Below are 23,515 nucleotides of genomic sequence, written 5' to 3'. Positions count from 1 at the left end.
AGGCAGAGAGGAGAAAGCAGGCTCTCCACGGAGCAGAGAGCCCGATGCAGGGCTCGATCCCAGGACCCTGGGATCATGACCTGAGCCGAAGGCAGAGGCTTTAACCCACTGAGCCACCCAGGCGCCCCAAGAGGTTATTTTTATTTATGCTATTTCTGAACAAGTGGTAGTGAATTTATAATGCCTTTTTAAATGCAATTGTGGGCTTTTTCTCCAGTTCCTCTCTGTTTTCCTTAAGCGTAACGTGCTCTTGTTTGTGCTTACTTTCATGAAGGTGAGGAAGACCTGCTCAGTCCTCCCCAGGACACAAGCACAGGGTTAGAGGAAGTGATGGAACAACTCAACAACTCCTTCCCTAGTTCCAGAGGTAAGCTCCCCGACGTGCCGGTAACTCACACCTACTGGAATTAGGCCTCCTGTTCCCACACTCAATTAGCCTCTGTATTTTCCGTGGCTAAGTAAGCATGTCCTGAGTGCCACTTGGGGAGCGTTGTCAGAAGCAAGTGTTTTCAGGGTGCATTTCTGCTTCGGATGACCAAATTGACCTGGTGTGGGATTCTGGTTGAATTCAGATGCCTGTAGAACCCTGATGCCTCTGGAAGCAAGAATATTAACTTACACATTTACTCCCTTTGCGCATTAGTCTGAAGAGCAAATTAGGAGATCGGTTTTACTTAAGAGCAATGATGCTGTGACCTTGACAAAGACATTCATGGCTGGATGGCACCTTGCCAGAGACACACACTTACCACGCGCTGCGGTGAAATCTAGAACATGTCTAGTATACAGCAGTGGTGGGGACTCGGCCTTCTGATGCCCTTTACATTTAAAAATTGTCTCTTACCCCATTGTTTAAATATAGGTACAATTAAATCTTTATATACTAGTCTTTTGTTGGTGGTTTCACTGCCATGGATGGAATACGATCTTTGCCAAGAAAGACAGTAATACAAATGCCCTTATTGCCCACCATCACTTTGCCCCTGTGTATTTTTCCCTTCATATAAGAGCAGCGTTTTACCCCACCAGCTTTTCCCACTAGCCAGTACGAGCTTCACATGTCTTCGTTCCTCCAGGGAGGTTTCACTCCCATTGTTAGCATTTTGGAGTATTTATTTTATTTTATTGCTGTGACATAAAACACTAACCCACCCCCCTCGAGTGAATAAAAAAAATAAAAAGAAGGGCCACAGCCACCTGTCAGCAAATGGAGAGAAACCTAGACAAGCCAAAGAGGAGAACACAAGTCTTTATGGCCAGGGGCTGGCTCGCCCCGTGGGCAGCCCCAGAGGGAAGGGCCGCTGAGAGTCTTATTGTTCGTTCCTCTCCGTAGGAGCAGTCACGAGGGTGCTGGGAGTCATGTGTTCTTCCTCTATTTCTGTTTGGTGTCGGCTATCAGTGGCCGTTTCCCGGCTGTTTGATGTGCGAGTGAACACTGTGCGGTGCACGTGAACAGCAGTGCCATTCTGGGGGAGCGTTGCTAAGGAACCATCAGGGAAGCTAATTTTAAATGTCTGCACCAGCCATCTTTGCATTGCTGAGTGCCTCTGATGTGTTGATTTTAACACATAAGAACCTTCTCTGTCTTCCCTCCACCCCCACGCCCCCCGACTTGCCACCCTCGTCTCCATCATGACGCTCTGGGCTGTCGTCTCTACCTAGGCGCTACAGTTCAGGAGAAGACCATGAGCTGGTTGGCCAAAAATCAAAGGCCCTCCCCCTTTATCCTGTCAGCTCTTATGAGCACGTACTGTGTACTAATGGAGGCTTAGGGATGCAAACAAGAAGGGCCCAGTTCCTTGCCTTCATGGTGCTTACAGTCAACTGAGGAGGTAGACTTCAGAAGTTTCCATTACAATAGAGTGTTATGGCTATACTGGACAGGTCTAGGACATGAGTGAATCCCAGAAGCACCCTTTGACCTAAATAGGAGGGGTTCAGCTTGGGCACAGCAAGGGTCTTCTTCAAGATGACACAGAGAGAACTTTGGGCCCCCCATGTAGCACATTATTTCCAGTGACCTCTACCTATCCCTTGAAGGTCACAGATGGATACCATGCCCCAGCCCCTTCAATGCCAAGCCTGTGTACCTGCTCCGTGGGAAGTTAGTGGCTGCAATGTTGACGCCCTGGGCTTTTCCAGGGCGTGCGGCTCTGCTTCCCTATAGGCAACCTTTTTGTGCTGGGCCTCTGACCCATCCTCGATATCTTGAGGGTGAAGGTCTTTGCACCCTCTCCCCGCATCCCCCCTTTTAGTCCCTGAAGCTGGATACCGCATGGGTATGGAAGAAGTCACCTAGAAGAGGAGAAGTAGATTTCTTCTGATATATTTGGCAGTTAGCATCTTTGATGTTAAATTCACTTGTATGATGTTGATTTACTTTTATGGAAACTTGGAGAACTTCAAGCCACCTGGATAGTGTTTACTAAATCCACACTAACGGAAGCACTTTCCCTGAGTGCTAATCTTGAGTTCTCAAATAGGGGATAAGGAGGCTTTGTTTGACCAATTCCATTAACTGAGTTCCTACTTATTCAATAGTAGCCTGGTGGCTTGAGACAGTTTTTTTTTTTTTTTTTCCCTGAGGAAAACAATCCAGATCTGGCTATTCCTTCTGTGATGCTGTTACCTTGACATTTTTTTTTTCTTTTTCACCACTTCCTGCCAAATTAGGCCTTAAAATTGGGCCTTTACTATTAGGTACCCAATTCCAACCTGTGGGGGTTCTTTCCATAGCACCAAGCAATTCTAACACCTAGAATCCAACTCATTTCAGACACCACCTACCCAGAGAGAGCATCAGATCTCCCAGCTTGAGGGCTCTGTCCCCCAAGACTGCCCCCAAGACCCACTTCACTTCAGAGACCAGTTGCAAGTTCGGTTTATCACCTGGGCTTCTGACTCCCCCCTCCCACACACACCCCCGCTAGAGACATAAAGGTTCCAACGACCCCCTTCTTTAGTTCAATTAACTTGCTACCGCAGCTCACAGAACTCAGTATTTTCTCTACCGGCTTACCCTGTACTCTCAAAGGTTAGAACTCAGGAATCCCCAGATGGAAGAGAAGAGATGCGTTAGGGCAAGGTAGAGGGGAAGGGTGCGGCGCTGCCTGCCATGCTCCTTCCAGGTACCCTGCCCTCCCAAGCACCTCCACGTCTTTACCAGCCCGGAAGCTCTCCCTCCCCAGTCCTTCTGGACTTTTAGGGAGGCACTGTGACATAGGTGTGACTGATTAAATCATTAGCCATTGGGGATTACACTCAAGTCTCCCTCCCGTGGCACACAACCCCCAGGCGTACCTATGGGTTTTCCAAGACTTGCCTGGTTAACATTACAAAAGATACCTTGCTGCCTCTCTTCACAGGAAATTCCAAAGGTTTTAGGAGCTCTGTGCCCTCAAAGGGGATTAAGACCTAATACATAATTCTTAATTCTAAATCACAGTAGCGCGCCCTCTTCTCCTCAAATTCAAATGAATAAAAAGGCTCATCGTAAAAATAGAATGGAAAATATATATTCGGTAGGGGTTTCTTGGGAGCATCTTGCCAATCGGGAGGTATGTTAGGTTGGTATTAAGCAGAAAATTTTGAGCCTTAAACGTCTTGGGCTTACAGACCATTGCAAATGGAAGCCCCTCCCCCCAAGGTCATTTTAGCATTTCTGAGGACCCAAACTGTGCTTTGACCTTTTAACCATTATCCATACCAGAAGAAACATTTTACATCTCAAACTGTATTAAGGATATAAAATACATTGTGTGTGTCGTGTGTGTGTGTACACACACATATGTATACACCATGTATATACACCATACATGAATGTGTCTAGTGACATACACACACAAAGATCATAAACAAAAGATTAGTGAACCAACACTTCCTATACTACAATCAGTTCACACTGTTTCTCTGTTTCATGTATTTAGAAATAAAATGCTGGTTGCAACCCACTAAGTTGGTTTTCAGATCCAGTGGTTTAAAAAAATACTGATCTGACTGATCTTGGTATTCTTTGCCCAGGTGCACATCTTTAAAAAATAAATTAATTGGGGCACCTGGGTGGCTCAGTCATAAAGTTATCTGCCTTGGGCTCAGGTCATGATTCCAGGGTGCTGGGATCGAGACCCACATCGGGCTCCCTGCTCAGTGGGAAGCCTGATTCTCCCTCTCCCACTCCCCCTGCTTGTGTTCCCTCTCTCGCTGTCTGTCAAATAAATACATAAAATCTTTTTTTTTAAATTACATTTAAAAAGTTTCACCATGGAAGTTGTTTCTGCCAAGACCCTCCTAGTATCTTAGAGGACATCGTGCTTTTAATCTAAGTCTGCCACCCACGTTCCCATTGCTGTGTTAGGAAGAATGAAGTTCACAGTTGCTACAGCTGTTTCGGACAGCTGTTTTGAGTAACTCAAAACAGATGTCAGAGCCAGAGGTCTGCCATTTAGTGGAAATGTGCTATTAAATACCACCTCATGGTTTACTTAACCCTGCTAGATAATTGCCCACAGAGGAAAAGACTTTTTAAATAAAATATTACGCTCTTCACACATGCAAAGTATATCAATAGGGGAGTTCTGCATTTTAAATGTACAACTTTTCTGTTACCCTTTGCCACAGTCTTGACTTCAGGCTCAAGTCTTAAGGTATCAGCTAATCCTCCCTTTTGCATTTTCACTCCCAAGTCCCTGGAAGCCTGAAGCACCAAGTTCATGGCCATTCCGCAAGTTAAATTAAACGCCTGATCTTATCTCGCTAGCCTTGCTAAACTGTTATCCAAATTAATAAAGGGGTTTTATGCTCCTCCCTCTAGTGAAAAACTGGTAGCCAACACTGTCCTGCATAATAGCCCCTATAAATTGCGGGGTGTTCAAGGTGTGAATGTGCATGTGTGTTCAGTTTTATGCTGATATCTTTCCTGATTAATCTCTAGACATAGCTATTTGCAACCACTTGAGGGATTTCAGTGGCTCGCTCTATATTAAACACAGAACATTAGCCAATTTCTAATCTATTTACTACCACTAATGTGTCCCTCTGTCTATAAATATACTCAGAAGTTGAATTCTGCTGTAATAAAAATCATTATCTCCTATAAGGCACTTTCTAAATCTCCCCCCTTATTCTATAGGAACAGTACATGGGTAGAATGTGCGATAAACATATTTTTAAAACAAACAATTGAAGTGCTTTGTCCCTGTGTCTCTGATCGTTTTGCATCCTGGCAAAGGCATTTTCATATGTATGTGCGTTTCCAGAAGAAACGCTTCCCTGATCCGTGGTATGGTATTGGCTTCTCGAAACATGAGGTGCCACTGTATACTAATTAGTGAGCAAATGGGGTCCAAGGTAAGATCTTAGTGCAGTAAGACCATTCAGAACACGGCTAACGGTGCCCTGCAGGTATGCCTTTTGTGACCTGTGCCATACTATTTTTCTCCCCAACATCCATACCATCCTCTCTCATAGGACCCACCCCTCCCTAAAGCCCACATACACTCTGTTAAATGCCTCTAAATTAGCCACCCAACAGCTGTGCGAAACCTGCCATCTTCTAAGATTCAAGTCTTGTCTCTGGTTCTTCTTTTTGGGCACCACTCAGCTTCCTGTCAGCTTCCATCAGTTTTGAGCTGTTACTCCTTTATTCCAGGGACCAACAAAGTAAATGTCCAGGAGCCAGATCTGGCCCACTACCTGTTTTTGTAAATAAAGTCTTAGTAGAACACAGCTACACCCATTGATTTACATGTTGCCGATGGTTCTTTCTCACTCCGAGGAGGGAGTAGTTGTGGCAAAGTTGAACAGTTGCTGTGGAGACCGTGTGGCTTGCAAAGCGTAAACTGTTTACCGTCTGGCCCTTCACACAGAAAGTTTGCCAACCCCTGCTTCACGCAGTCTTCCGTTCTAGCTCATTCCGTACATAACCGTCACAGACTTCTCGGTGCTGATCAACTTGGAACTCAACAAAACTGCTTTTGAATTGATTTGTGTATTCATGTCCATATTCACCAGAGATCATACATGTTTCCATATTTAAAGTATAACCATTAGAATCTTCTTTCACTTGGGTAAAAAAGAAATCCTAAAAAGGGCCTCATTCTTTCTTAACGTTTTCAGTTAGTGAACAGAGATTAAGAAGGTACAGCCACTCCCCACCCCCCAAAACAGTCATGTCCTGAGGTTCTAATCCTGAATAATGAATCCTCTCAAGTCATACTGCCTGAGGAAAGTTGACTTCTCCAGACGCAGAACTCCCCCAGCATATTTCCTTTTTCTCTTGATTCATTTCCTGACAGCATACCACGTTGCCAGATGGACACCCTAACTGAAGGTCTAAGGAAACTCATTTCCAAAGAATGTATTCATGAAATAAAACTTATCTGGCACTTGTATTTTTTTTTTTTACTGGTAAAGAATGTTTTTAAGCGGTGCAACCAAAATAGCCTCTATTCTGTCAGTGTAGAAACTAGTCCGATACAAGAGAAAATACTATTTAACTTTCTTTAAACAAAAAGCAGAACTTCCATGGGTACCGTGCTAGTGACCACATCGGAACCAAGTGACGAGAGTGGATTTTGAAAGAGAAGCTCTGAAAAAAAGAAAAAAAAAAAGCACCTGAAACAAAACCCAAGTCATTTGCTGCATATTTAGCAGTGGCCGGTGGATACTGAGCTCAGAATATGGCGTGGTATCGAATAAAGATATGTAACCTTTATCACTCAGGGAACCAATAATTACATTTTGAAACTGAATCATACTGCTCTCTAACAACACTCCTTCCTGCAGCTCTTATGTTTTAAAAATAGATCAAGGGGAAAGCCAAAACAAGTTACCAGCCCTTGGCACGCAAGTTAACAGGGTAACAGTGCGGGCCAAGTTACCACAAACACCAGAGAACTCTTGACCATGATCTAGTGGCTACCTTCCTAATTCAGTTCAATCAGCATTCGTCAGATACCCATAGTATCAAGGTACAGGTGGTACTAGGGATATAGAGGATGGATAAGCGATGCATGGGCCCTGGCCTCAAGGACTTCACAGTCTTGTAGGGAAAGGGAATGAATTCTACTACCAGACAGTATAACCACCAAACACAAAGATGCAAAAATACTTGATAAAGGAGTGGAAAAGAATGGATGAGTAATTCATGCTGGGATAAGGAATTCATGCTGGGATTCGTCTGAGCTATTAAGAATGAAATGATGTGGGGCACCCGGGTGGCTCAGTTGGTTAATTGACTGCCATCAGCTCAGGTCAAAATCCTGGAGGCTGGGATTGAGCCCCACACGGGGCTCCCTGCTCAGCGGAGAGTCTGCTTCTCCCTGTGCCTCCCCCTGTTCATGCTCTCTTGTTCTCTCTCAAATAAATAAACAAAATCTTAAGAAAAAAAAGAATGTTATGGACATTAGGGAAGGTATGTGCTATGGTGAGTGCTGTGAAGTCTGTAAACCTGGTGATTCAAAGACCTGTACCCCGGGGGCTAATAATACATTATATGTTAATACAAAATAAAAAATTAAAAAAAAAAAGAATGAAATAATGTTCTCCTCCCTCCACTTCTTCCTTTCATCTGGTATGGGCCTGCCGCTGGCAACACCCACAACTAGGAGCCAATACCCCTTTTTCTCTCTTTTCCCTGGTTTGAGGAATGTCATTAATATCTTGACCATGCTTACATGATCAAGCATGCAGTTTTATACCTTTTTTATTTTTATTTTTTAAAGATTTATTTGACAGAGATCACAAGTAGGCAGAGAGGCAGAGAGAGAGGGGGAAGCAGGCTCCCTGCTGAGCAGAGAACCCGATGGTGGGACTCGATCCCAGGACCCTGGGATCATGACCCAAGCCGAAGGCAGAGGCTTAACCCACTGAGCCACCCAGGTGCCCCTATACTTTTTTTTTTAAGATTCACTTATTTTAGAGAGAAAGAGTGGGGGTAGGGGCTGCAGAGGGAGAGGAGAGAACCTCAAGCAGGCTCCATGCTGCACATGGAGCCCAACGCAGAACTTGATCCCGAGACCCTGAGATCACGACCCAAGCCAAAACCAAGAGTCAGACCCTCAACTGATTGAGCCACCCAGGCACCCCCTGTAGTTTCTATACTTAAAAGAAATGTCTGACTCACTTGGGAAAATTAAGAAGGAAGAGAGTGAGGGTGGGTCAATGTATCTTAGAAGTTTTAGACCGTGAACTTGAGTTGTGAAAGATTTCTTCGGGAATAGTAGCGCCATACTTCTGTGGTCTGAATGAATAGCCCTCATATTGTCCCAGGGTGCATGAGTCCTTGCAGCCTTTGAGCATGGGGGGCCCTGGGGGGACAGGAGATGCTAACAGGGTCTCCCACAGCTCTGTTTTTATCTGCTCTAAATCCTGGGTTTTCACCTAAGATTGATGGTCTCAGGAAATGTACCATCGCTCAATTCAGAGTCTTAAAAACAGTATTTCTCTTGAAGGCCCTGGTGATGAGAGGAAATTGCAAGCCCCCGATGTGCTAGGTATGGTCAGAGGTCCCTAGTGTTCTGTCCTATATAAATATTACCCTAGAAAACTTGGCCAGAACCTGCTTTTCAAAAATAAATAAACACATACAGTCGGAGGATTCTCTAAAACAAACAAGGCCAGTGAGTCTTCAGCAGTCTACTCTCAAGGCTCCTGGAATCTGTTGAATTATGAGGAGGAAGTTGAGGGTTCGTTCCTAGATCTGGCTCTGTGGTTTGCCCGTTAGTGGGACTCCTCTCTTTCCCCCCGTTGTTTTGTTGTGTTTTTTTTTTTCCCTATTTTCTCAAATGCCCCCAATCTCATCAGGGGCGTGCTCAGCTTCTACCAGATAGAAGGAAGTCTCCCAAGGGAATGGGCTCTTGCCTCCGTAGCGTTTCGCCTTGCATTATGGGGTGCAGACTTTGGCGCACACATCCACTCCCGTTTATGTTTCGGTGTACTGTCGAGAGTAAAGAGATTGAGATTTTTGGACGTTGAGCTTGAGGTTCTAAAGTTGTCCTGGAAAAACAATGCTCAATTTGTCAGATTCCTACTCTGTGCCAGCTTTCATCCAGTTGAACACATGAACTCTATGGATTCTGTAAGTTACGTCTCCTGGATTGTGTTATCTGTTTACACTGATTTTAAGTGTATGTAAAGGTTATTTGACTGGATGTGTCCTTCGGGTTCTTTTGTTTCTGGTTGTTGTTGTTTTTTTTTTTCTTTTTTCAGAAGGGAATAAATGAATTGTCCTCTCAACTTTTGTTTGGTAAAAGCAGCAAAATTGGTATGAAACTGTATATTTATGCATTTTTTTCCTTTCTGATATCTCTGCTTCTTCCTCTCTCCATTATTAAAGGAAGAAATACCCCTGGGAAGCCAATGAGAGAGGTTAGTGAGACTCAGGCTCACAGCCACGGCTTCTGTGTGTCTCATCGCGCTTTCTATGTTTGGCGTTTGTGTAAGAATTGTGTGTATGCACGCGCATGTACGTACTACATGTGTCATCATGTAAGGATGGTAGTCACCTCTCCACTTGCAGCTCATGAGGAACATTCTTCAAATGTTCATTGCCATTGTCATCACCATGACGACAGGACCAGGGGTTGGGGAACAGGAATCTCTATGAAATGGCAACCCTGGTAGTCCCTAGGTCGTTAGCCCACAGTTCATCATCTGTTGCCATTTGTAACACAAACAGAACCCTCAGCGTAAACTTAGCCTCCAACAGAACTGAGGCGTCCTCAGGTTTCTGTGTGCTTTCAGGACCCTAGCATTTTCTGCCAATGCCCTGGGTTTTTTATTCTTCTGGAATGACTTCATTTTGTTTTTGTTTTCTTTTTTCCTCATTCCTACACTCCTCTCCCACTCTAGCTAACATTTTTTTTTTTGAGCACTTACTGTGCCAAGCACTGTTTTAAGCACTTGCCATCTTTTTCATGAGGTAATCTTCATGCCAAACCTCTGAGGTAGGTACTCTTATCAACCCCATTTTACAAACTGGGAAACTGAGTCAGTGAGAGAGTAAGCAGTGTCTTCAAGATGACGGAGCCAGGATTTGCATCCAGGCCATCAGGGTCCAGGGCCACACTCTTCTGCTGAATTGCCCCCTGAGAAAATGGTGTGGGAAAGACTCATATCACGTCAGCTAGCCCTTTAGAAAGCGCTCTGTTTTCACTTGGCCTTTGGAAACCCAGGTAGAACATAATAAGGGATAAAAACTGAATGTTGGGAGTCTTGAGGGTTTTTTAAGTGCCTATTTATGGGTTAAAAGGGGGTAGGGTACAGTATTATCACTGAATGTGGTGTGAGGTTTTTCAGGGAAAGCTGCTGCATACTTTTATCAGAAACAGCATCTGAACATTCAGTTTCCTAATCAGAGGGCTAGTAGATGACAGAGTGTTGACTGACAGCCCAAGGGAAACAGGCTTGTCCTTACCAAGAGTTTAGCATGAGGGATGCGAGAAGGAGAGCTCTTCCATGGGTGGCCATAACATCCACTATTCTGGGAGACAGGATGAACGGGGAGAGAGTGCTGACATGAGAAGATTCTAGATCCTTAGCAACAGGCTAGACAGGAGGAGTTCCTGATTCATTTAAACATAAGGAGTCATACTGGAAAGTCTGCCAACACCATGCCGTGCAAGTCTAATGAATTTAATGATCCTTTAGTGTTTTTGCACCAGTGCTCTCTTCCAAGGCTTGGGACACTGGGGTCCTAGGGAGGTGGGGGGAGGGATAGGCTGGGAGGAGAAACAGGAAACGAACTGGTGAAGCAGTGAATGCTCCTGATGGTTTGCCTGGCTCACGTACTTCTTAGGTGAGGCTTCTTGGGTTCATTCTTATGGTAAGTGCCCCTTACAGTTTCTCTTAAAGTTTTACAAAAAGCTGCACCTTAATTTTGAGTGCCCTGAACATGTTTCTCTCATGAACAAATGAATCTTAGAAAAGGCCAGCCCGTGTATCATTCAAGTCACAGAGGCATTTGGAAACTTTATTACCTGAGCCGTATTCCAGTCAGATACGTTTCCAGAAAACCCCAGAATCAAAGTGATGTTTTTATTGTTAAAAAATCACCTCAAAGGTACGGTAGATCAGATAGTTTTTCAAAGATTAAATTATAGAGAAGAGAAACACAAATTTCACTACCCCGGCTTTGCTGTGGCCAAGTGGATGCTAACCATTTATTTGGGAACTGTATTTAAAAAAAAAAAAAGTGCCAGATTGCTTTTGAGGTCTTGGATCTCTGCCAGAAAGTCTCAATTCCAGTCACTGCCAAAAACAACTCCTTCAGGCAGTGGTGGCATGGGACTAAATGGGTTGCAGTTCACGCCAGCTTGGAAAAACATACCGCTGCCCTCATGTTCAGTGCATGGTGTTTGTGTTCAATGATCCTCACTTAAGAATGGATTAATACTTTCTATGGACGCATTTTTATGTCAACTTGTGCCTGAAGCCGATTGAAGATGCCTATAGTCCGGCCTCCTTCTCAGTGCCTCTCACGTTCATAGTATGAGATTTTAATTTTGACTTTGGAAAAATCTGTCAGGTAAAATTAATGACCTCACTGATGTTTTGCCTTGCACACGTGGATAATAGAACCAGGATACAGATCTGTTTTCTGTATCCCTATCACACTGTAGTTTTATGCCTCCACTGGATTGAGTTACAATTCTTTGGGGCAGTATTCTGTCAAAGGGATAGAATATTTTTCTGGCTCTAATGAACACCTCCATGAAAAACACTGCTGTCATTATTCTGGTGAAACAGGTATTTATAAATAAAGTAACAGAAGGCATACTATAGATACAGTGAGGGGACTCTGAAGGTGGTTCTTTTTTCTAGTGCAGGGAGAGCCTTGAGGTCATTTGCAAACATTTAAAACTGTCCGGACAGGTGAAAGTCCACCTCACATTTTGTGGGAGGGTGTGTGGTGTATTAAGAAAAACCAACCTCTCTTTTTACCCAGTCACTTTTTAAATATCAGATACCCCTAGAAATGATGCCTCTGGAGAGTCTCGAGAGTTTTCCCTCTGGGTAGTAACTGAACATCATTTCAAGGAGTAGAAGCACTGCATGGCTATGTAATCTACAGGGCATTTACTCGTGAATTGCATGCCACATTCCCTAGCCCGCAGGTTTAAGTAGATACTTTTTGATTATTATCAGTAATTTCTTTCCTGTTCAGTTTAGGTTTTGTAAGACATTCTGTACCTCCCTGGTGGACTCTACTATAGTTAGAGGGGGATGATGAGAAATAGTGTGACTTCTGTCCAGGTATCAGGTTGGAAGGGTCTTGGGTTTTGTTTGTACTGGCTTCCTTAATCACTGCTAAAACAGCAAGTCATTGAAAAATTTCAGGCCATCCACTCGTTTTCAGTTACACGCAAATAATAGGGTAGAGCTCCCAGGGTTGCTGGGCTGTGCAAAACAGATACAAAGGAAGCCCTTTAGCCTGGTGGCATCAGGTACTAGGTGGTGCTCTCGGCTCTAAGGAGCAGCAGAGAACCTTCTGGGTCCCCCGGTGGTTTTTATGGTTTTGAAAAGCCAAAGATGACTTCAGTTCTTCACTGAGGGCTGCCACGCTCCCGGCCCGCTCTATGAGTAGAACACCTGCTTTGTCCAATTTTCCTCTTTGCCATCTCAAGCAAAATTCCACGTGATTTTTTAAAACCTAACTGATTCTCATTGAAACTCTTTGCGTTGATGAAGGTCAACAAGATTTGCAAACGTGAGCACCTTCGTGTAAATGGCCGAAGGGTGTGAAACTCTTAGTAAGTCTTAACTTGATCTGGTAAGTGCCGGCCTCTGAATCCTTTTCAGACCCTCTCTCTCATGGACTGAAAAACGACAGGTCTCTTGAAGTAGATACTAGAACAGAATTCCTGCCCTAGTCTATCTTTACTTTTTACAGGGATTTTAACAATTATGAGAATCCGTAAAGTTGATACATGGCAAGGTAATAATAGCCTTGTAAAGCATTTTTAGTTCTAAAGGCAGTACTCTAAGAAGAGAATGATTTAGTAATGGCCAAGAATTAAAATTAGCTATATAAAAATATGGGACATATAGGAAAAGGCAAGTCATAAAGCAGGTCTCAAATTAGCTTCCTCTAGGTCAGAATTCTGCCGCAGAGTAGCAGGGACATGGTGCTGCTTTTGGGCTCCATGCTGGGGGCTCAGTGCTAGGTCATGTCACATTATTATTAAAAGGCTCTCTGATAGTTAACCTCCATTTAGGAGGAGAACAAAAGTGGATTCACCGGATACCCAAATCCGTGCTCTGCATGGGGGTCATGTTGAAATTGGGCTCTAGAGTCACTTGGGATGAAAAGTGATTTTTCTGAGGAAGCTTCCAAATTCCAATGTTAATATACAAAAAGGTTGATTCAAGAGTTTGTTTTTCAATTCAAGTAAAAGCAGAGAGAAAACAATCTCCACCGTAGCCTTAAACGTGAGCCGGCGGCTTGAAAGAGCCTGGAAGTGAAGATCCCGTGTTGTGGTCATGGTGGCAGTGATGAGAATGGTGATGACCATACGAAGTGGTACTGGCAGTGGTGACAGTTCTGGGGGCGGGGGGGTAGTAGATGATAACCGAGAATTCAAGTACAAGGGCACAGTAAGTCCTCTCCCACGACGAGGCGGGGAAAGTCCATCCCATCGAGAGATGGTCCTGTTCCAATAGGAACCTTGTGCTTCTCCGTGGAAGCCTCCGGCTAGAGGCTTCCATTGGGAAGATGAGTGCGCTCTCTGACACTTTTCCACTGAAATGCCCATGGCAGCCTGATCCGGTATTAAGCTGATACTAACAACGTGGAATGGCTTCATTAACAAGGCTTTGCTTCTTCCTGGAAATGGGTGAACAACCAAGTCCTGTTGTGTAGACCCTCGGTGCAGCTTCTGTGTTGTCTTCAGCTAGAGTTGGGGAAGGATCTCGCAGATGGTGAAGAGTCAGGGTGATGTGATCTGCACCTAGTGTCACGTCTCTCTCTCTCTTTGTTTTCCAGGACACAATGTAGGAAGCCTTTTCCACTTGGCAGATGATTTGGGCAGAGCGATGGAGTCCTTAGTTTCAGTCATGACAGATGAAGAAGGGGCAGAATAAATGTTTTACAACTCCTGATTCCCGCATGGTTTTTATAATATTCATACAACAAAGAGGATTAGACAGTAAGAGTTTACAAGAAAAAAAAATCTATATTTTTGTGAAGGGTAGTGGTACTATACTGTAGATTTCAGTAGTTTCTAAGTCTGTTATTGTTTTGTTAACAATGGCAGGTTTTACACGTCTATGCAATTGTACAAAAAAAGTTATAAGAAAACTACATGTAAAATCTTGATAGCTAAATAACTTGCCATTTCTTTATATGGAACGCATTTTGGGTTGTTTAAAAATTTATAACAGTTATAAAGAAAGATTGTAAACTAAAGTGTGCTTTATAAAAAAAAAGTTGTTTATAAAAACCCCTAAAAACAGACACAGACACACATACACACACACACACGCGCGCGCACACACACACACACACACACACACACAAACTTTGAGGCAGCGCATTGTTTCGCATCGTTTTAGCGTGATATCCATATGAAATTCATGGTTTTTTTTCTTTTCTGGCCTAGTAAAGATAGGACTTCCTCTAACACCACAAATGACTACATCACTTTGCCCTTTCTGGAGACTGAGTGGGACTGGCTGTGGGTTCTCGCTTTCCGCATCTATATGTCTAGAAGTATGTAAATACTGTAGGTGTATAGATAAAATAGACCGGACTTTCTAGAGACCTTTGAAACTTCTTGTTCCAATGATCTGGCCACTTCCTCCCGGAAAGAGATTGCTTCTGGTCATCCAGGCTTACCTGCTTGGTCTAGAAGGAATTTTCCCTAGAACCTGAAACCAGGAGGCAGCTCCCACACTAAAACATTGTCTGGGGCTCCAGCTGTTTCTCATTTGAAACTTTCCACCGACAGCTACAGTACTGAATTTTTTTAAAAGGGACGTAGAAATGAACACACAGGACTCACTGTCCGAGCAATCCTTCAGCTGGGACAGTCAGCTTCACCTCCTGCTGCTGCCAGTGCCTCCATCTACATGTAAGGATGCTTCAGCGGAAGTCACGACATCAGAAGACATTTGTAACTCGCAGACAGTAAGGAGGACTTCCTGGTAGGGCTGGAGGGCTGTGGATTCGCAGCCAATCCCTGGGAGGGAGGGGGCCACTCTTGAAGTAAAGGATTGGATGCGTGTTCATAACCATACAGAGAGATCTTTGTAATTACAATGAAATCACACTCTTCCCTCACCTCACAGTGAAACAGCAGTGGGTAATTGAGGGCGTTTTGCTTGCTTGCTTGCTTTCTTGCTTTCTTTCTTAAAGATGTTTTTTCCCAACATCACAAGGAGTTTTTAAATGCCACAAGACTTCATTTAAACTAGCCCTTGGGAAGGTGTGTAAGAGCCTCATCACGGTGTGCTCCTGTGAAATCACCACCCAGAAGCCCGTGCGTGAGCTTTGTTTCCTCCCTACTTCCCATTTCTCTACAAGGAATTCCACCCAGGTCTGTAAGGGGAAACGTAGATGGATTCCCATGTTCCAAAGGGTACTCCAAAACCCTTGCTGGTGGATGAGGAAGGTTAGAGACACAAACAGACATTGTTCAAAGAGAGAGTAACCCACAAGGACTAACTGGTAGGAACAAGTTTTACTCTCTCATCTTCTTAGCCTTTCATTTGTTTTTAATCATTCATTCACTAGAAATCACCGTGTGACCTGTTGTTTTGCAAATCTGTTACCTCTTAGGTCAGTGTCATTAACTTTGCAGAGTGGGTTTGGTCTATTATTTTATTAACGATAATTAACATGCTTCTCATGCTATTTCTACCTCACTTTGGTTTTGGGGTGTTCCTAATAATCGTGCACACTTGATTTCACAGCCCCACTCCTTGTCCATCGTGTGAACATTTTTCTCCATTTTTCCCCCCACTGTCATTTCCGAAAGAAAACCCAAAGCTCTAAGGTAACAGAATGACATGAAGATTTGGTTTTAGTCGTGCATTTTTTTTCCTTTATGTGACACTGGACTTTTTCTTTTCCCTGTGGATTTTTTTTTTTAATCACAATTAAAAGTAAGGGGTTGTGTTACTAAGCAGTTTTAAGTTTCATTCTAAAAGCAGAGGTAAATAGAGTGCATAATTTTGTTTTAATCTTTTTGTTTTACCTTTTAGACATTAATTCTGGAGTGAGTCTGTCAAAATATTTGAATAAGAACTGAGAGCTTTATTGCTACGTTTTAAGCATAATTTGGACATTATTTCGTGTTCTTTATAACCACCAAGTATTAAAACTGTAAATCATAATGTAACTGAAGCATAAACATCACATGGCATGTTCTGTCATTGTTTTCAGGTACTGGGTTCTTACTTGGGTATCATAATATATTGTGTTTTAACACCAACACTGTAACATTTACTAATTATTTTTTTAAACTTCAGTTTTACTGCATTTTCACAACATATCAGACTTCACCAAATATATGCCTTACTATTGTATTATATTACTGCTTTACTGTGTATCTCAATAAAGCACGCAGTTATGTTACAAAAAACGTGTTGAGTATGCTATTTTGTCTTTTTTTTTTAAGATTTTTTTTTAATTTTTTTATTTATTTTCAGCGTCACAGTATTCATTGTTTTTTGCACCACACCCAGTGCTCCATGCAATCCGTGCCCTCCCTAATACCCACCACCTGGTTCCTCCGACCTCCCACCCCCCGCCCCTTCAGAACCCTCAGGTTGTTTTTCAGAGTCCATAGTCTCTAATGGTTCTCCTCCCCTTCCAATTTCCCTCAACTCCCTTCTCCTCTCCATCTACCCTTGTCCTCTATATTATTTGTTATGCTCCACAAATAAGTGAAACCATATGATACTTGACTCTCTCTGCTTGACTTATTTCACTCAGCATAATCTCTTCCAGTCTTTGATTTTTAATGACATAATACATTGATATGGTTGACGAGTGAAAAATTGAGAAAGCCAAGTGGTGAAAATAACTTATTCCCACATCATGCACACTGAGCAAATGTTAATTTCTTGTGTCTCCTTCCAGACGATCACAATCGTGAAAGCAATTACAAACACACGGTCCTACTTTTGTCCTCTTCTGACACCTGAGACAGATAGCTTTCTATGTACTCGGCTCTGTACCTTGTTTTTTGTTTTTTTTTAAACTTAGGAATGGACTCGAGATCCAGCCGTTCTTATTTATAGCACAAGAAATGTTTCCATCTCGATACATAAAATGCTTTCTCGTTCCTTTTTTTAATAGTTGCACAATATTCCAGTGTAGGTTAGTGGGATATCACTTAAGCTGCCCTCTTCGGTGGGACATGTGGGTTGTTTCCCGTCTTCTCCAGAGACAAACAGTACCGCACGTCTTTTGTGTAGTCATGTCACTCATGCCAAAATCTTATCTGTGGGATGCATGCCCACAGGGGAAATTTCTGGACCAAAAGTACAAGCATGCAGAGCTGGGGCAGATCATTTTGGTGCAGCAATAGTCGCAGTGCTCATTCAGTTTCCTGCTTCAGTCCTTGAACGCAGAGGAATCAACCGGTGTGTGATTTACATTTGCTTCTCAGAGTTCATCACTGTTACTGTTAACACACCAAGTCTCGGGGGGCAGTCAGAGCAATAGGCGTCTCACCTAAAAGGATACCCCAAAACCGGTTTGGGGGAGGATAGCCCTACTTCAAAGTCATGATCATCAGGACTAGAGGGAGATTCCCTCGCCCCTGTCCTGCTCTGCTTCTGTCCTAACTGTGGAGGCTGCGAGGCAACGAAGGAGCCCATTTGGCTCCTCTAAGGAGGGGTGAATGTTTGCCTCTGGCCGCAGTGCATGTTCCCTAGCAGTGTTCACACCCCAGGGGTCCAAAGACATTGTGAAGTCCACCAGGTGAAATCTAGTGATTCTGTAAGAGGGGAGGGTCAAGCTCATTAAGAATGATGCTGAGTGAGTATTACAGCGTTTCTGCTAGGAATCACCTGTTCAGTTTCTGAAGGTGGGCTGATGACGCCGGCCCAAGCGAGTACAGTCATGAAAGATGGCCCCTGGAGTCCACGTACACCAAGACGACTACTCACCGTATTTCAATCCACCCTGGATCCCTCCTGCCATTCCCCAAACCTGCCTTTGCTTGAAACACCCCAAAGGGCTCTTTGGATGGTATGAAACTAGGTCACCGAGGAACCCAACACTTCACCATGGCCACCGCAACCATGTGTGGACTCTGAGAAGGGCGTTTTGGCTTTCCATCCCACACTTGACACAGGCTGGGGGGGTGGAGGAAGGGAATTATTTCAGTCAAAATGTAAAATGGATCAAGCTGGTGCGGACTGTGCACCAGCAAGCAAAATGTGTGTTTAGGGGAAAGCACGCAGATGAAGGGCTGTGTCCTGTGAGCGGGGATGGCATTCCCTGAATCTAACACTGAATGGTGGCATGAATACCAGGATGAGCACTGGCACACTTGCAGACACTTTCCTTCAAATTAAGTGTAGCAAGGACACGAACAGAATTCTTTCCCACAGTAGCATGACCACTAGAGTAGACCAACACATTCTCCATCACTCCACGGACAGCAGAGTGCTCCGAGCTCATGGACTTACTTGATAACATGAGAGCAGCAACACGTCAGACTTTTCATAATAAACAATATTGTGTGTGTGTTTGAGAGAGAGAGGTTTGTGGATGTTTGAGAGTGGCCTTTTTTTTTTTAAAGACTTTTATTTATTTGAGAGAGTAAGAGCACCAGAGTTGGCAGGGAGAGGGATAGGCAGACTCCCCACTGAGCAAGAAGCTTGATGTGGGGCTCTGTCCTAGGACACTGGGAATCATGACTTGAGCCAAAGGCAGACCACCACTGGGTGGAGCCACCCAGCTACCCCCAGAGTGCCTTTCTTATATAGCAAGGGTTATATGTTTATAGTCACATGAGGCTTAAATTCTATACCTACATATACGTATGTGCATTTGTATTATTTTATATACACACACAGGATCAAGTTTTAGCTCTGCTGTAACTTGAGATCATTCAAGCTCACAGAAACATTGCGAGAATAGCACAACGAACCCTTATATGCCCTTTATCCAGATTCAACAACTGTTTGCATGTTGGGCCATTTACTTTTGCCTTCCACATAGAGTCTATTTTCTTCCCGAACGATTTTAAGAGTTAAGTTTCAGACATCATGCCCCTTTATGCTTAAATACTTCAGGTAAATTTCCTAAGAACTAGAACATTTTCTTGTATAAGCACATGACCATGAGCAAAATAAAGAAACTTAACATTAAAGATAACATCTACACAGCCACATTCAAATGTTGTCACCGTGCAATGTCTTTCATAGTTATGTGTGTTTCCCTGATCTGGTCAAGAATCTAATTCACGAGCTCATGGCATTTAGTCCTGTCTCTTTGACCTTCTCTGATTCGGAATGGTTTCTCTGCCTTTGTCTTCAAAGACCTTGACGTGTTTTAAGAGTACAAGCCAGTGACGTCGTAGAATGTGCCTCCATTTGGGTGTGTCTTATGTGCCCTTCATGATTAGATGCGGGGTATGCGTTTTTGACAGAAATAGAACACAAGCAACAATGTGTCCCCCACACCTCCGAGAGGAGGCATATTACAATGGTCCGTCCCATTCTTGGTGATTTTAGCTTTAGCCTTGGTGAAACCCTCCAGGTTTCTCCACTTGGTATACATTTTAAGACCTAATTATTCTTTTTTTTGTTTTTTTTTTTTTTAAGATTTTATTTATTTATTTGACAGACAGAGATCGCAAGCAGGCAGAGAGGCAGGCAGAGAGAGGAGGAAGCAGGCTCCCTGCTGAGCAGAGAGCCCGACGTGGGGCTCGATCCCAGGACCCTGGGATCATGACCTGAGCCGAAGGCAGAGGCTTTAACCCACTGAGCCACCCAGGTGCCCCAAGACCTAATTATTCTTAAGCCTGTAGGTTCACCTAGAAAATCTTACTATTTTCCTAGGTATTACTGTAGATGATCTGTGTAAAATAGGCCCCCTTTCAGAGAGTTCCAGTTAAGATAGCAAAATGGGAGCCTCCTGAAGTCACCTCCTCCCACACTCAGTCTTCACCTCCATACAGAACAAGTCCTTCTGTAAGAAACCCAGAAACTAGCTGAGTGACTCCAATACATACCAGGCAAGTGACAAAAACGGGAGGAGAGGTGGAGACACAAGGTCACCATAAACCCCATCCCCAGCACAGCAACGCACAACCAGGAGGAAACTCACAACTCCCACCTTCTCCCTGAGGAGTGATGGGTTTGGACTCCACATCTGGCACCCCAACTTTTAAGACTTCCTTGAGAGATAAGGGACCCCTAAACCTCTAGCTTCAAGAGTCAAAGGGGCTTGTGTCCATGAGATCCATAAGCCTATGGTGAACAAGGAGACACGTGGTAAAGGGCTCATGCAGACTCACCATGGCTAACCCCCTAGGGCACAACACAGAGGCAGCAGACTGAGACGCCCAGTCTTTCCTTGAAAGAGGCCTATTTGCTTCTCCCACTAGCTGCAGCCCAAGGGGCAGGCTTCTAATTGAATGCATACGTCATGACGGACTGCAGCGCTCCCCAGAGACCCTAGAGGACAGCGGATGCTATTTTTGTGCTCCTCCTTGGCCTCGCTCCAGCATGCCAGTCCCTCCCAGACAGGAACTTAGACACACGTCTGGCAATCTGGCTCGGGGTGGGGGGGGCTACTGTCCAGGGGATGCCCCTTCATCCTCTGGCTCTGCTAGCCAATGGGGCTTCATTCCGAAGTGCCACGGGACTGTAGCAGACAGAGAAACTGTTCTTAGCCAGCTGTCCCCACCACCCCACCCCGGGCAGGGCCCAGAGCCCACATGCAGAAACACTCCGTCCTGCCTTAGAAGAGGCCTATCTGCTCCTCTTAATGGCAGCGGCCTGAGAGACCAGCTTCTAACTTAGACATGTGGAGGGGCAGATTTGATACTCTACAGAAACCAGAGGATGCCATCTTCACCTCTCCCTCTGCTTCACTCCAGGACACTGGTGTCTCCCATAAAGGAGTTTCAGCACATGTCTGGTGCCCTGCTTTGTGCAGCTACTGCCCGAAAATGCCCCTTGATCAGCGGGCTCTGGTAGCCAGTGGGGCTTTTGTTCCTCCAACCTATGGGACTATAACAAACAGAGAAACTGTTCATCAGCTATCCATCCCCCCCACCAGGGTACAGCACAGAGGCAGTGCACAGAAACACCCATCCCACAGTCTTCCTCTGAAACAGAGGGCCCAGCTTCCAATTAGCCTGCATCTAGGGGCCGACACTGACAGATCTCGGCACACCATCAACCACTGGGAGCCACTAAGAACAAAGAACGCTGCTTCAGCTACATCCACAGTTCCCAGACTATGGAAAGAGCCCAGATGTCCATCAACTGGTGAATGGATAAAGATGTGGTGTATATATATATATACAGTGGAATAGTACTCATTTTTTAAAAAAATGAAATCTTGCCATTTGCTACAACATGGACAGAACTAGAGGGTATTATGCTAAATGAAATAAGTCAGTGAACAAAAGACAAATACCATATGGTTTCATTCCTACATGGAATTTAAGAAACAAAACATTTAGGGGAAGGGAAGGAAATGAACATTTAGGGGAAGGGAAGGAAAAATAAAATCAGAGGAAAACAGAGAGGGAGGCAAACTATAAGAGACTCTTAACTCTAAGGAACAAACTGAGGGTTGCTGGACGGGAGGATGGTGGGGGGATGGGGTAACTGGGTGACAGGGCACTTCATATAATGAGCACTGGGTATTATATAAGACTGATGAATCACTAAGTTCTATCTCTAAAAATAATAATACACTATATATTAATTGACTTTAAACAAACAATTTTACGAAAAGAATGCTGCTAGACAATCACAAAGGTTTCAGAGACAACCTAGAGCTGGGTGGTGTTAAATGGTAAGGTCCATCTCCTACACACACCACTCCTTCAAGACCAGGAGAAATGGCTATTTCATCTAATACATAAAAACAAATGCAGAGAGTCAAAGAAAAAGAAGCAGCAAGAAATATGCTCCAAAGGAAAGAACAAGATAAAATCTCAGAAAAAACACTTCAATGAAACAGGGATAAGTAATGTAATCTGATACAAAGTTCAAAATAACAGTCATAGTGTACTCATCAAAGTCAGGAAGACAACAAATGAACAAAGCAAGGATTTCACCAAAGACGAAATATATGAAAATACCAAACAGAGGGGCACCTGGGTGGCTCAATTGGTTAAGCATTTAACTGTTGGTTTTGGCCAGGTCATGATCTCAAGGTTGTGAGATCGAGCCCTGCATCTGGTCCACATTTAGCACAGAATCTGCTTGAGGATTCTCTCTCCCTCTCCTGCCTCTGTGTGTGCGTGTGTGTGTGTGAGTGTGTGTGCACGCACACACGCATGCATGTGCATACACGTGCTCTCTCTCTCAAATAAATAAATCTTTAAAAAATACTAAACAGAAATCATACTGCTTAAGATTATAGTAAGTGAAAGGACACATTCAATAGTGGGGTTCAGCAACAAGCTGTATGAAGTGTAAAAAGATCTTGTGAACTTGATGATAGGACAGTGGAATTCATCCAGAGGAACAAGAAGGAAAAAACAAAAAAAGTGAAGATGGCTTAATGGACTTATGGGACACCACCAAACATTAGAGGGGTCCCAGAGAAGAGAAAGGGGCAGAAAACATATTTGAAGAAATACTGGCTGAAAACTACCCTAACCTCAGGAACAGAGACAGACATCCAGATCCAGGACACCCAGAAAGCTACAAAGAAGAGGACTCCAAGGAGACCCAAGCCAAAATACATTATAATTCAAGCATCATACGTTAAAGACAAAGAGGATTTTTAAAACTGCAAGAGAAAAATTCAAGGGAATGCCTGTAAGACCATTAGCAGATGTTTTTAGAATTTCACAGGCCAGAAGGGAGTATCATGTTATATTCAAAGTGCTGAAAGAAAAAAAAAATGCTAACCAAAATACTCTATCCAACAAAGTTGTCCTTCAGAAATGAAAGACAAGAGTTTTCCAGAGAAGGAAAGCTGAAGGAGTGTAGCCCTAGACTGGCTTTATAAGAAATGTTGAAGGGAACTTGTGCTCTCTCTTGCTCTTGCTCTCTTGCTCTCTCAAATGAATAAAATCTTCAAGAAATGTTACAGGGACTGCTTAATTTCACACAAAAGGACACAAATAACTGGAAAACATTAAAGTATAAATTTCACTGGTGATGGTAAATATATAGGTAAATTCAGAGTAATCTAATGTAATGGTGGTGGGTTAATCACTTACAAATTTAGTATGAAGGTTAAAAAAGAAACAAAGTATTGGGGCTCCTGGGTGGCTCAGTCAGTTAGGCATTCGACTCTAGGTTTCAGCTCAGGTCATGATATCATGGTCATGAGATCGAGTCCTGCGTCAGACTCCATGCGCTGTGC

The 23,515-nt window shown here is 43.7% G+C and overlaps 1 protein-coding gene across 4 annotated transcripts in view; it reads left to right on the top strand.

The window, feature by feature from the left end:
• Positions 1 to 16,575, top strand: part of DMD (dystrophin) — a 2,068,501-nt gene extending 2,051,926 nt beyond the window's left edge. For 2 of the 4 annotated variants that reach the window (XM_080795194.1, XM_080795196.1), the window contains 3 exons: positions 275 to 367; positions 9,335 to 9,366; positions 13,982 to 16,575. In XM_080795194.1, the coding sequence (XP_080651320.1) occupies positions 275 to 367; positions 9,335 to 9,366; positions 13,982 to 13,993 (137 nt within the window). In that variant the 3' untranslated portion in view covers positions 13,994 to 16,575. The remainder of the gene's footprint in view (positions 1 to 274; positions 368 to 9,334; positions 9,367 to 13,981) is intronic. The other 2 variants (XM_080795193.1, XM_080795195.1) reach the window with 1 other exon arrangement.
• Positions 16,576 to 23,515: the final 6,940 nt, after the last annotated feature.

Source organism: Martes martes, assembly GCF_963455335.1.
Source record: "Martes martes genome assembly, chromosome: X".
NCBI classification, from domain to species: domain Eukaryota; kingdom Metazoa; phylum Chordata; class Mammalia; order Carnivora; family Mustelidae; genus Martes; species Martes martes.
Note: the sequence above shows the minus strand (reverse complement) of the source record. Positions and strands in the feature narration are given on the sequence as shown.